At 37.1% G+C, this 14,531-nt stretch overlaps 1 protein-coding gene across 2 annotated transcripts in view; it reads right to left on the bottom strand.

Moving 5' to 3' along the window:
• Positions 1-14,531, bottom strand: part of NSF (N-ethylmaleimide sensitive factor, vesicle fusing ATPase) — a 131,130-nt gene that overhangs the window by 12,422 nt on the left and 104,177 nt on the right. For both annotated transcript variants that reach the window (XM_031468780.2, XM_064495708.1), the window contains exons 16-17: positions 13,807-13,873; positions 11,663-11,742 (exon numbers count right to left, since the gene is read on the bottom strand). In XM_031468780.2, coding sequence (XP_031324640.1) covers positions 11,663-11,742; positions 13,807-13,873 — 147 coding nt within the window. The remainder of the gene's footprint in view (positions 1-11,662; positions 11,743-13,806; positions 13,874-14,531) is intronic.

The raw sequence follows: 14,531 nt of genomic DNA, 5'->3' as shown, positions 1-14,531 counted from the left end.
GCTCAAATGTCTGTAACAACTTTTTTTTCTTTTTTTGGTAGTTAAATATTTAAGTTGAATACCAAAGGAAGGATGTTTCAAATAAATCATGCTACAACTAGGCAGACAACTACACTTAGACTCTCCATTAGATTGTACCCTGAAGCAAATTCTTAGTCTACCGTCTTTGTAACCATCCTCCTGGTGCTGCAGGCAGGGCAGAGGACATTAAGGAGGGGAATTCATGATGCAGATTGAATATAAAATGAGAAACTTCACTTCAAATAGTTTAAAATAATTACTATAGGCAAGAGCAGACCACTCTGTGATGTTAAAGAGTATTTTAGTACCAGTTTGTGAAAAACACACTGAATCATCAGATTTTACACTCAGAGCAGCTCTGAAAGATTACCTAGTTCTCTCCTTCCCCCTCTCCTCTCCTGGCGAGTATGCAGATGGAAACCGGGGCAACCTTTTACATATAGGGAGGGAGCTGACACTGGAGTTCAGGCCTCACCGATATTTCCGCTGTGCTCTGCTGTCTGTTCTTATTTGTGCAATTTTAAACTTATATCAGCAACGGCCCATCTCTTAATTATGAGTTAGGCAGATATATCACCTAGAAATTACCTCTGAGCTCTTAGGAGAAAAGGTGAAGTAAATTAAGAAAATAAAGATGTACTGACCACGCACAGGGTTCTCAGTGCCAAAAGGAACGGTCTCATAGGTGCTCTCTCGGTAGGAACCTAACCAAGATGACCGCTGATTCATCAGCAACTCCAGACTCTGCAGCCTGGCACCCACAGTAGGCTGTCTCTCTGTCCCTCAGCTTTTAGCTTGATGTGCCCTTGCCCTAATATGACCCCTGTGCTCTAATCAGGTCAATTTTCTTCTTTTTCATTTAATTGCTACCTCCGTGATTTTTTAAAAAATGTATATTTTTATTGAAGTACAGTCAGTTTACAATGTTGTGTCAATTTCTGGCCCTCTGTGATTTTTATCCACAACATTCCTGCTTGTTAAAATGCTTTCCAGAGTTCTCTACCAGGTTGCAATTATCTCTTGGGTTCAAGATGTTTCAGCACTCACCTTCTATTCACATTCTGCCCTCATTTAACCCTACGCAACACAGTTTACTCCTTTAGGCTCCAACTTCTCAGAACATGGATTCACTGTGCCCAGGTCAACACCTCACTTATCTGGAGGCCAATTTGCTGAACAATTTCAACTATCCAAAACATAGCCAAAACCCGAGACATATGCAAAAATCCTCTAAGATCTAGAACCAGGGGTAAAAACAAACAAAATAAATGAGGTTCAAGTGACTTTACTCACAAGTAGGGCCAACTTATCTGTTAGGCACAGTGGGCACAGGGGCAAGGGCCCACAAAAATATTCTAATTTCTTCTGAGATCAGAAGAAAAAAGAACTTTCAGGTCCAAGAAATTGTTTTAAACACTAACACTTGGAAAATAAAACTCAAAAAACAATTTTATGGAGAAAGGGACCCATGGGAGTTATAACGTGATCCTTCTCACAGGAAAGCTCCTCCAACTCTCATCACAGCCATTACTCTAAGTTTAAAAACAACTCAGGAGTCCTGGGGGCTGCCTTTCCCAGTTCACAGCTGACCAGAGCGGCAGATGAGAAGATGGGGAACTGTCAGAGGCAGGCAGCCTGACACAACTAACTTGGGTTCTGAAAGTGAAAGCTGATAGTAAAACCATTAAAAACAAGAAAAGTACAAAAAAACTCAAAAAAAAAACAGGGCACGCTGGGTCTACTTCCTGACTACCAGGGCAGAAGCTTCTACATTCCAACAGTTCTTGCATAATCACCATGTGATGAAGGTTTGTAATGATGATCCTTATTCATTAACATAGTGTTTATCATACTTCGCTTCAGATACCAAAGATACATGTAGCATTTTTTCCCTCTTACAAGAGTGTAACAACAGTTGATATTTAAAGACCTTAGGCGTCAGTCATCTGGGGAAAATGAAGTCTCTGATTTCTTATGAATTTCTATTCTCCCCTCCAGTGACACTGAATATGCCATATAAAGCCCAAGATAAGTAACTGTACACAAAACGTAAGCTTAAATTCCCAAGTATCACTTACTATGTAAATAATAAAAATGTGCTAACTCTGGGCAGGCACATGTTCCCCGTCTCTCTTCACTGCTGCAGAGCTGGAATTCCTCAGCACAGCATGATGGTCCTGATGAATCTCTTTTTCGTGGGATATACTTACACTAAAAGATTATTTGATGTCTTTCTGAAGTTCAAATTTAATTGGGCACACTATATTCTTACCCACTAAACCTGGCAACCCTACTCAGCTGGGCAGTACCCACACCAGGGTACACAGCTCATGGGGTGAGCAGAGTGTGGGCTGGATGTTAACTGCTACTTGCCACTTGACCTTGTGCACAGCTTGTACACAAACTACACAACTGGACAGGTGGCCCTGGGTTACGAGCTCTTTGAGGGCAGGTACCGTGTCTTTTTCATCTTTGTATTTCCATAGTGTGGCATATATATATATGGCATATATATATATATATGGCATATATTCCATGAAGAAATATTTCAAACTTAGTATGTCAAAAGAAACAGTTTTAGATAGAAAAAAACTTCCCATTTCCCTTCCATGAAGCTTAATACAACTGTCACCATCTATCTTGGTCAGCCTCGGTCACACTGGCGTTCAACCGCCATGAGTTCAGCCTTGGAGCACAGCAATGAGCTGAATGCCAGGTGGGTCCAAGGACAACTGTGAGTCAGGAGGCACTTACTTCTACTCTCAGGATCACAGGGTGTCTTATAGACCAGGCCCTAAATTAAAACAGCCATAAAAGAAGAAACAAGACTAAAAAAATATATTATATACAGACAAGCTTAGATACAAAAGTAGATTCATTTAACTGTTAGTCAAGCAGCAAATTGGTTGCGAAGAATTTCAATTTTGACAGTTATGCTGCTGAGTTAAAAATGAGAACAACTGTATACGCATTAAATTTTTTCCTAATTATAAAGTAATAAATGCTTACTGTAGAAAATTTATAAAATATAAGGAATAATAAAGTAGAAAAAACCTACCTATAACCCTACCCCCTAAGGTAGTGTAGTTTGTCTTTAAGATGGAGAAACAATAGAACTTCTTTTTACTTTTGTTTTTAATTTCACTCTTTTAAAAAATTCCATTTCTGTACTTTTTAAAATGAACATCATTTTATAGAATAATACTTTTTTTTTTCCCAAAAAACTTATTCCAGTAAGTTTTTAGGCCACTGATATAGCGGCAATCACAGAAAATAATTTTGGCATGCTTCCTCTGGCCCTTTTTTCTTTGTAACTGAAATCACACTTAGAGAATAAACGAGGATTAAGTGGAAGGTGATCTGATGTGATGCAGGCAGTTTCTGACACAGGCCCAGTTTGTACAGGTAATGGGTCACTAGCTGGGTGGCTGCTGGGTCTTCATCTCCCTGCTCTCCCTGGTATTTCTCCTATGATTACTCATGATTTTGGAAACTGGCACCCTTCTTCCACTGGCTCTGGGACTGGCCCAGGCAGGGTCTGCGGGAGCGAGGTGGCTGGCAGCTGCAGGGAAAAGAAGGTGCTTTGTCCTTTCCTGCTGAGCTTTCTAGGGCTGGTTTCCCCCCCAGCAGCCACCTGGAGCCTAGCTCCTTTGATATGGGTTGGTCACTTTGTTGGGTTTATATATATCTTTTCTGTGTGAGGAAACAGAGTCAGAGTTTTCTTTAAAGTGAGTAATAAACTAATGATTGAGATGCAGTTTACAAAGAACTATAATCAACATTTACCGTATTTCTCATGACTTAAGTATTACTACTGTTCCCACTTTACAAAAGAGGAAATTGAGGCTCAAAAATTAAGTGTCTGGATTCAAATTCAAGTCTTCTAACTCCCAAGCTCTTATTTATACCACCAAAGGCAGCTCTATGTGGAGTTAAGACCCACCATCTTCAAGATATCCATTCAACAAATATTATTATCTATACAACCTAAATAGGTCTGGAGAAGAAAAGAGAGGGAGAGAGAAAGAGAGAGAGGAAGGAAGGAAGGAAGAGAAAGAAAGAGAAGGGGGAGGAAGGAAAGAAGGAAGGAAGGGGGTCTAGGCAGACTGTCTGGAGCTTTCCTTGTGAAAAGCACTCTTTCCATTCCCCAATGTGAGAGGTAAGCAGGATTGCCAAGATGAAGATGTGGTTACAGACCAAGTTGTGACTTAAAAAGATCAAGGCCTTGCTCCACCTACATTCCAATAACTATCAGGAATATTGATAGATTGTTCTGGACCCTTTGTAAGGTTCCCTTTATTGGCTCTTCTTACCCTACTACAGTTGTTATGCCACACAGTATCAACCCCTGGGAATCTCCAAAGATCTGTGTATTTGTTTTGGGGACAGGAAGGTAGGAGGGAAGCTGTGAAACACTATTCTGTTCCACTTTGAATTAGAAAAAAAGGAGGAACTTCAGTCATAAGCAACAGGTGGCTTCAGAGAAAAAGGAAGTAGGTGGGCCAGTCCCTGGGGGCTAAGGACAAATATAAGGGGTAGTGTCCTCAAGGATTTCACAAGGGCCAGAAGCCCTAGGCCCTGTTGAACTCTGAAATTCCTGTCTCTACTTCATTCTTCCTTTTATAACAGGGATCTCCAATCCCCAGACCAGAGTATTTATCTTGACTAAGGAAGCTTCTAAATTTCAGTGAATGAGAGATGGGGAAGCAGGGTGTCCCTGTTTTTTTTTTCCCAGTGTCGCAAATGAGGGAAGCTGTGCCTGGACTTCCAACCTAGAACTCTGAACTCATTTGCCATAAAATTTGCTATATGTAGCAGTTATATTCTTTAGTTTTCCTGTCCAACATACTGAAAAGTTTCTGTGGACTATCTAAAGGTAACTCTTTTCTTAAAAAAACAAAAACAAAAACAAACCTGGGAAATACACTTCTAGCTCTACACAACAGTCTTAATAAAATACTAAACCCTTTAAGAACTTTGAAACAGTAACAAAACAGTAAGAAATAGAATCTTAGATGTCAACTTCTAGGCTCCAAGCAATGGGAACATTCAAATCATGCAAGACAAACATACATTGTTTTAAAAGGAGATTATTTTATAAACCAATTCTTTACAAATGATATTCTCGTGAACAATGGCATATTCCTACTTTTCAGTAACTCTGCTTTTCACAATAGGGCACTAATACCTTATATCTGTGTAGTCCACAGGTTTATAGAAAACTTGTATTACATTAGTTGGCCATCAATGCGGTACGTAAGGCAGGAAGAATTACCTTCACTTTACAGATGAAGAAATACACAAAGGTATTAAGGGACTAGTTCAAGGCTATAAAGCCACAATACGTCTGAGCTAAGACTCAAACTCAGGTTGTCGGACTCCAAGTCCAATACAATGAGTAAGTTGTGCAGAAAGGATACTCATAACTTCATAACAAGATTCATGGCCCCACGGAAAACTGTGATGGTATAATCAACACCTCTGAATGCTGATGTCATGTCACAGTACTATATTGAAGGCAGTGGAGCGAGAAGACATTCTGGCAGTAAGAGAATATTTTGTCTCAGAACCACTAGCATTTCTCTGATGATTAAAATTTAGGTATTTAATTTTGAGTAATCTGAAAATGGTGCGTGTGTATGTACATATATGTGTGTATATCTTACACTTTTTGTATTTAAGGTGTATTATAGATGTGCTCTACCGAAAAACAAAACCAACCAACCCTATTCTGAAAACATGGTTTTATTTAGGAGATATTTGTAGCAATGTTTTATAAAAGGACTCATCAAATTTCTTTCACTTTTTTGATGTATTTGAAATTGTTCTACACATATATGGATATGTATATATTCAATTTACATAGAACTTTCAGAGACAATTACACTAAGGAAAGTACATTTTCAGGGAATTTTATACAGTAGCCATTCAATGTCACTGACTTAATAAATGGGAACATTGGGCTACTAAACTGCCGATCATCACACAGATTTTTTTTTCAATAAAGTCAAAATGCAAAAGTCACCACATCAGTGATTACAATTAATGTGTCTGGCAAAATGACTAAACCTCTTTCCTAAAGTGGTTATATATCTTATTGAGTCATATTGTAGTCATTAGCCAGAGTTAATTTTGAACAGATAGACAGAGAGATATTCATGTTTAGGCCTGCATGATTTGGAGTCTCTTGCATTATCTGCTTATTTTGCTAAAGCAACCCAAAGCCTGAAGAGCTGCTTAATAACACCAAGACTTCCTAATAACATATCTGAAGTAAGGCTGTACTAAGATGCCATATAAGGATTACATAAAAAGCAATCCTGTCTAGAGACTGGTGATCTTAAATGAAACCTATGGAGAAACAAATATGTCTGCCTGAGTTTCCATCAAGAGTTTACTAACAGTCTTACTGGTTCACATGTAGCTCTAAGTCCTACTTCTTTCTTATCAGGTAATATTCCCAAGTGCCAGAGTGGTGAGGAAGTTACTTTTTCCAACAACTTTATTTTTTAGCTAAAACTGTAAGAACTATTAGGTCTGAGTTCTACTTTAGTAATATAGCTATGAATTTGGGGTGATCTCTTGTAAAAGTCTACAGTCTCCAAAGAGTTTTCCAGCTGGTATGCTGTGAATGAATTATAAGCATTCTAAGATATCAATTCTCATCAGCCCTTGGGAAGGCTGGGCAGCACTTGGCGTGGCTGCACCTCTGGCCAGTGGGGAGTGGCCTCACCCATTTGCCCAAGTGCATCATCAGATGTTATCATTTTCTATATGCCGTGATATGAGAGGCTGGGAAACACTGAAGTGACAATGGGTCTCCATAAATTATAGGATTATTCTCATACATAAGGATGGGGTCCTCCAAAGTGATTCCCCAAAGTGTCAGGTACACCTAGTATTAAAGCAGTCAGATTAATAAGCTTAACTACTTTCACACTTATTGAGGAACCTGAAAAGTCCTGTCATTTTACAGCTCAGGAGTTCCTTTTCAGGCACTTCATTTTGTCTCTCAAAAAGAAAAAGAGAAGGTGCCAGAAGAGCTCTACGCGGAAGAGAATAAAGCCCTCGGTGCTGCAGGCTGCGCGAAGATTTACCTGGCCTCACCGCTTTCCTACTGCTTCTGCCTTGCCATGAAAACTCAGGCTTTCATCCTCCTGATCCTGAAAAGCACATTCCCCTCGACTTCCATAAATCTGCAAAACTTGAAAAGAGCCCCAGTGTCATCGAGTAAAAGAGATGGCTTTAGGAATCTCGCTGGAAGGAGGGGTGTCTTCAAGCCTCTCACTGCTAAGCCGGACATTTCCTAACACTGGACAAATTGTACGTCCAGCTCAGGGAGGGTGAACTGCAGTGGTCTTTTACCCTCCAAGCCAATTGTTAGCTTTTCACAGGAATCAGCAGGGAAGCACATGTGAAACCTCTGTGGTGATGGTGAGCACCCCCATGCCTTGTGTGACTCTGCATGTAGATGAAGCAGGCTGGGAGCTTTCTTAGCTACTGCTGCTGAGTTCTCAGAGCAGCCCTTTTCTCCGGCGTGGCTCCCTGCTGGGACAGCCCTTTTCAATTTTTCTATCCCCCCTCCATCTCTTCTCCTGCAGAACACAGGGAAACTTGATTGAAATAAAGACCTAGGGAACATGTTTTATTTTCTCCTGTTCAATCCATTTTAGAAAAGCTTTTAATTGGTTTTAAAAAGATGCTAAACAAAATGTGATGATGTTTTTCAGTCTTCATGAACTACAGATACCACTTTTTATACTTTCAAAGGGCTAATAAATCAATCATGAAATTAACTCTCCAGCTAAATTTAAAGCAAATCCACTGAATACCAGGTTCATTAAAAATCTATGCATTTACTTAGAAAAATTTAAAATTCAAAGAAAATTATCCTAGTAACTGAAATCTGACTTGAATTTTTAGTCCTACACTGAAAATCCAAGACCAAAGCAATCACAAAGGGAAAAAAGGAAGGCTTGTGAACCAGTTTTAATAAGCCAATTTACAACGAGGGAGGGGAGAGGGGGGAGGGGGGAGAAGTAGAAAAGAGAGTATCTTGATACATAAGAACATAGTGCCCCTGAAGGGATTCTCTTATTTGAGCATGTGCACACATGCACACACAATTTTTTTGTGAAAGCTGAATTACAACAAATGCAAAATTAAGGATTTTGTGACTGATATGATAACTGTATTGTATGCATGTACAGTTCCTCTATTTAAAGAAAAAGGCCTACAGCTCTTCTGTTCTCTTGAAAATGATAAAAATAATAGCTTTCTACCAGTCTACACATCTCTACAACATTCAGAGTCATATACTTTTAATATTTCACTGATTCACATCTGAAAAGCCCCCATGATAATGGTTTGGTAAACTGAATGCTTCTACTTTAGAGTGACAAATATTCTTGACACTGGATCAGCTTGAAAAATTTTCCCTTATATTCCTGAGAGAATACAAACTAATTTTAAAAAGCAAGGTGGTACAGAGAAAGCATATTTTTATTTTGTTAAATATATGCCAACTAGAAATATTTTAAACGTAACTTCTTCTGCCACTGATTCACTTATACAGCAGGTCATCTAGCAGTCCAGGTCAGTCACCAAATTCTGATTAATGACAGGCTGGTATTCTCTTAAAAGAGAATCCCTGCCACTTCCAATCACTAAGGCAACCAGATCTAGCTTTTACTTCTGAAATATTCCTATATCCTTCCTTTCCAGTCCTTAGAGAAATTCGTTCCACATCCCTATTTAATGATCCAACTCCTGTTTCTAAGATTTATCCCAAGCTGGGCCGTGTACCTTATATGCTCATTCCTTACATCCAGCTCTCCACAGAATCCTCCTTTCATCATTTAAGTAGCTTCTGAAACTATTTTTGGTAACCATTTTTATTAAGATATAATTCCACATAAAAATTTGCTGATTTAAAGTGCACAATTAAATGATTTCTAGCAGATTGCACAGATATGTGCAATCATCACCACAATCAATTTTAGAACATTGTCATCATCCCCAAAAAGCGGCCCTGTACCCATAAGCAGTCATTTCTCATTCTCCCTGTCCACCCCTCCAATCCTAGGCAACCACTTATCTGCTTCCTTATAGATTTGCCAATTCTGGACATTTCATATAAATGGAATCATACGCTATGTAGTCTTTTATGACTGGCTTTTTTTGCTTAGTATGCTTTCAAGGTTCACCCATGTTACATCATGTATCAGTACTTCATTTCTTTTAAATGCCAAGTAATATTCCATTGTATGTATATGCCACAGTTTATTTTGTCTGATGAACATTTGGGTTGTTTCCACTTTTTGGCTATTATGAATAATGAATGCTGCCATGAACATTCATGTACAAGCTTTCGTGTGGACATATATTTTCATTTCTTTGGGGTATATACCTAGAAATAGAATTGCTGGGTCATATGGTAACTCTATTTTTAACTTTTTGAGTTACTGCTGGACTGTTCCCAAAGACTGCACAATTTAGCTATTCCCATCAGCAGTGTATAAGGATTCCATTTTCTCCATATGCCTGTCAACACTTGTTATTATCTGACTTTTTGATGATAGCAATCCTAATTGATATGAAGTCGTACCTTCTTGTGGCTTTGATTTGCATTTCCCTATGGCTAATGATGTGGAGTATCTTTTTGTGTGCCGATTAGCCATTTGAACTTTACTTATTTTTTAATGTTTTCACTTGAATCATACCTTGCCACATATAAACTATGGCAATACTAAATACTCAGTCTTGTCAAAATGAGGGGACACTCAAGAATATTTAAAAGAATAAATTAAATATATTTTTTGTTGAATAAGTTATTCATGAAGTACATCTGTATAAACCTCTGTGCCAGATGCTGCAATTTTTAAAAGCATAAGATAATGTTCCTTTCCTCAAGAGTCTTAAAATTATTTTTATAAAATAGAAAGTTATTCCTAAGTCTTGATTCAAGATTTTGCAAGTCATTTGTTAATATGTTCTATTTATTTCTATTATTATCTATTTTGAATGACAAATAATTTTCAGCTGGGGATGTCTCTTTGTTTAAACCAATACATATAGTATTTAACATGTAAAAGGATAAGCAGTTTAAAAAGTACCACTGAAAAATTATTCTTCCCTCTCCCAAATGGCTTTTAGCATAAATTCTTTTTAGCTAAAAACTTGAATATTATAAAAAATAAATTTAAATGTTTGAGAAAGTCTCCCAATCTTGAAAATTTTAAAACAATGATTTCACAAAAAAGGTTTTTTTATATCTGATAAATATATAAGTATTTACAAAACTTATTTATTGAAGTTATTTATTTTTATTCCAGCAACTTTAGATATATCTATTTACATATTTATTGAAGGAATCAAAGAAGGAAAAATATACTGACTTCTCCAATTTCAGCTTTAATATAAGCTAAAATTTCAATTACTGGGAATAACTGTTTATGAAAAAGTGATTATTTAAAATTTATTATTATTATTATTATTATTATTATTATTAATTTTTTTGGTGGGGGGAGGTAATTAGGTTTATTTATTTATTCTTGGAGGATGTACTGGGAATTGAACCTAGGACCTCACTCATGCTAAGCATGTGCTCTACCACCTGAGCTAAACCCTCCCCCTCAAAAAATGATTTTAAAAATCTTTTCACAGCACATATATGTAGTAAATTTTCAAGACTGTTGTAGGTTATGTTTCTTTTCAATAGTATAGGGAAAAAAACCCTAGAAAATCAAGACAAGTAACTTTATGTCTAACACATACACATATATAATTTTAACTGTTAAATTAAAAATTAGATTCACCAGCTTAACATTAAATATTTTCCATACAGCTTAGTTTGTATCTCTGACTTCAAATATGAGATTCCCATACAGACATTGAGATATTTTTCAGTTAGTGCTTCACCCCTTTGTATCTGTCTTTGATTGGCATTTCTGCACGCAGAATCGATCAAGGGAAGTTGTGTCTTGCATCATAGCCAAACATGCTCTGGCAGCCTCTACATAATTAACATATTTAACCAACCCTCATGGGTTAGTTTAAATGTGTTATGCTATCAAAATCACCAGTCTCCAAAAGCCACATCAGTAAAAATGCAACCACATGAACCAAGATCCTGGCTATAAACTCACTCTTCAGAAGTGCCACATGACGCAAGAAAAATAATTCAAGATCACTTGTAAAAATTAAGAACAAAACCAAACACCCTACAAGACATAAACTCCTCAAATATAAATTCTTAGGAAAATCTATGAAATGATAAATGAAAAAGATGAAAACATGTGTTTAATCCTTCCTACATTAATATCATGTATGAATATCTCTCATGCGAGACGGAGTCGGGTATGGATGTGTAATATGATGGTGAACTTATAAAACAACGAAACAGAATACTAATTGAAACCGGGATTTTGAGATCTTCAGAAAACGAATGGAAAACTTCTCTGATTAAGAAAAATGATTAAGAAATTCATTTACCTTAAGAAAGAAGGCCAGACCAGATGACCTTTCAAAATCCCTTCAACAAGGGAATTTTATATGTTTATGATAATCTGTTTATTTAGAGAGTTCACCATCACATAGTTTACTGGAAAAACTGTGGAAATGTTCCTTATATTATTTTTACCTGAGGAGGCGCCTTTTTCAGTAACACAAGAAGAGCCTGTAATACCAGGTTAGAAAAGCGAGGGCCAATAGGGACATAATCTGGAAAAGAAACATTGCTGTGTTTAGGGATTCACTACACATGTGCACGTATTCCAAACATTCAGATTTTTCTTCATCAAGAGTAAATAAAGTCCTAAATAACAGTCACACAACTAATGATAACAAGAAAAAACATCTCCAATAACTTAAATGCTTAAAATAGTACATAAGAACTCATACCTGTAAATTTTTTTAAAAAGCTTCTAAATATCTATTTTGAGTTCATGTAGACATTGCTGATATTCAGAGACAGTTTTTATTTTTCTTAAAGGGAAAAAAAATTCCCAGGTGTATTTACTAGACATTTTCAAGAAATTACTGCAAACCAAGGCATTACAGTGAGCACACAGGCAACAAAGCATGATAGCAGTAAGTGGGTAGAGGGGAAAATGGCAAGGAATAATGATGTAAGTAAGGTGCTTCAATATAATTGAAATGATGGTAGAGCCACTAAGACTGGCCCTCAGATGGTGACAAACAGTGAACTTCTCGAATAAATTCCTGCTTGTTAGTCTTCTACTAACCCTTCAAGCAAGATTCAGGACAAATGCTACCTACTTAGCTTTCTCTGTTGCACATGCACGCTTGCCCTGTGCTTAGAGATGCCTTCAGGCATCAGCCCTCTGAAGTCAAAAGTGATCCTTCCATTTCTGAATATCCAGAACACACAGTACATTCTACTTTGTATTAATTTTTGCCAATGTATGTCATAAAAACAGCATCTTACTACTTATTTTTCTGAAACGCTAATAATTTTAGCACAGTGGTAAGGGCTCATCAAATGCTTACTGAATAAATGAACAAACAAGTACAGATAATAACTATTCATACAAATGAAAATATACTCAGAAGGCACACATTCCTGACATAGTAGTGTTGCTATGACCACACATCTCAATTGTGTTTAGATAAAGGAATTTACACAGAGCTATGAGTATGTGCCTAAAAGCTTTTAAAGAAATAATCCCATAAACTGAGCTGAAATGTATCAAAAATAGCAGACCAAAAACCCAAGTCACTAGATAAAACTATCAATTTAAGGAGACCTCACAGATATACCTGCTTTGCTTTGTAACAAACATTGCTTTAGGAAACAGGAAAATAAATGAGTAACAGAGTACACAATGCAAGTCTGAAAATCATGGGAAAAATGGAGTAAGAACAGTTAATGTGAAATTATTACTACACCATTGTGGACCCTTTAAGGAAGAAGTGGTTAGTTAATACAGGTCTGAAAATACTACCAACACCTGATTAAGTTACCAGTGGGTTCAATTTCAAACAAGTTTTTTACAGCATCTTGAGCCATTGTTATAATGAATTTATTTCAGATGTATCTATTCTTTGCAATGAAATAAAATGTAAGAGCAATAACGCTGTTCTGGCGTTTACTTGCAGAATACACCTCATGAGCTGAGTGCTGGGTCTGTCTCACTCATCTTTGTATTCTGTAGGTGTGCACTTAAACATAGGAGATATTTAATAGATATTTTTAAAAGTTACTGTAGAAAAGTTTTAACTTGCAGAATGTTTTCAAAAATACTATCTCATTTCTGTCTTCACAATTACTCTGCGGGACACGTAAGGGAGAGAATACAGTCTTTGTTTCACACGAGCAGAGAGCTTACAACCTCTGCACCAAGTGCTACATCTCGTCTATAGGTTTCACTCCAATCCTAAACTCTTTCATTAGCTCTGTCAACGTTCACAAGTGGAACCTCTGAGCTACAGGCAGCACAGAGGTACCAAACAGCAAACATATCCACCAACAAAAATTACTAATCATTTGTTACAGGCAGGGAACTCTGTGGAACTTACAAAATAACATGAGACGTGGGCCCTTATATGAAAGCAGTTTATAATGTAGTTATGATCATAAGGCATATTTAAAACGAATACCATTGTTCACTTCAGATATGAGACAATGTTGTACTTCCTTATCAGCCGAAGAAAGGTATTTCTGTTGTCCCATCATTTATAAACATTTGTATTTCTCTCTTGTAATTTGTGAGACATTAGCTGTAATGTGGCAAGGATAGTACAAAGGCAAAAGTCATGACTCACCGAGTAGTCTTTCAATGTCATCCACAACTACACAGCTGAGCTGCGATTTGTATGCATCATCAAAGATCTAGAAGAAAGCAAAATCACTGATTATCTCACTGCCATACTTATGACAACTTCCAAGAAGGTAAAATTTAGTTAATTCTTGACCAATGCCTAAACAAAGCACAGTAAACACCAGTATTTCAGACTAGCCACAATTAGAATTTAATAAATAGGACTTTAAAACTTGAAGAGCTCTTACAATTTAAAAACCAGGAAACTGAAGCCCAGAGCAGTTAAATGACTTGCCCAAGATATCACAGCTGGATCATGGCCAAGCAAGGAGCAAGGTAATGCTGTTTTCAGCTCCAAGAGCTGGCGGTGTCATACTGGGGCATGCTGAGGAACAGCTGAGATGAATCAACTCACAGATCCATCAAGTTTATCACAGTGGTCTCTCCTATCTATACGTCAGGAGCATGACTGCAGTGTTGTGACTCAAAAGCTAGCTGGAGCCACAAGGGATGTGCAGAATAAAACTGAATATCATTTTATTATAATTATAAGAATTATGGCCCTGTTAAAACAGGAATGACACTGAAAGCACAGAATCCTGTCAACTCAAATCAGACTATAACAGCCAACATGTTTACAAAAGAATTAAAGTTAGGTGTAAAGCATCAGACAGATGTATCTCTAGAACTAGACAAAAGATAACAGTATATTATCCTATGGTAGCCACT

This window comes from Camelus dromedarius, chromosome 16, assembly GCF_036321535.1.
Source record: "Camelus dromedarius isolate mCamDro1 chromosome 16, mCamDro1.pat, whole genome shotgun sequence".
Taxonomy (NCBI): domain Eukaryota; kingdom Metazoa; phylum Chordata; class Mammalia; order Artiodactyla; family Camelidae; genus Camelus; species Camelus dromedarius.
The sequence above is the reverse complement of the archived record's forward strand: the minus strand, read 5'-3'. Positions and strand labels throughout refer to the sequence as shown.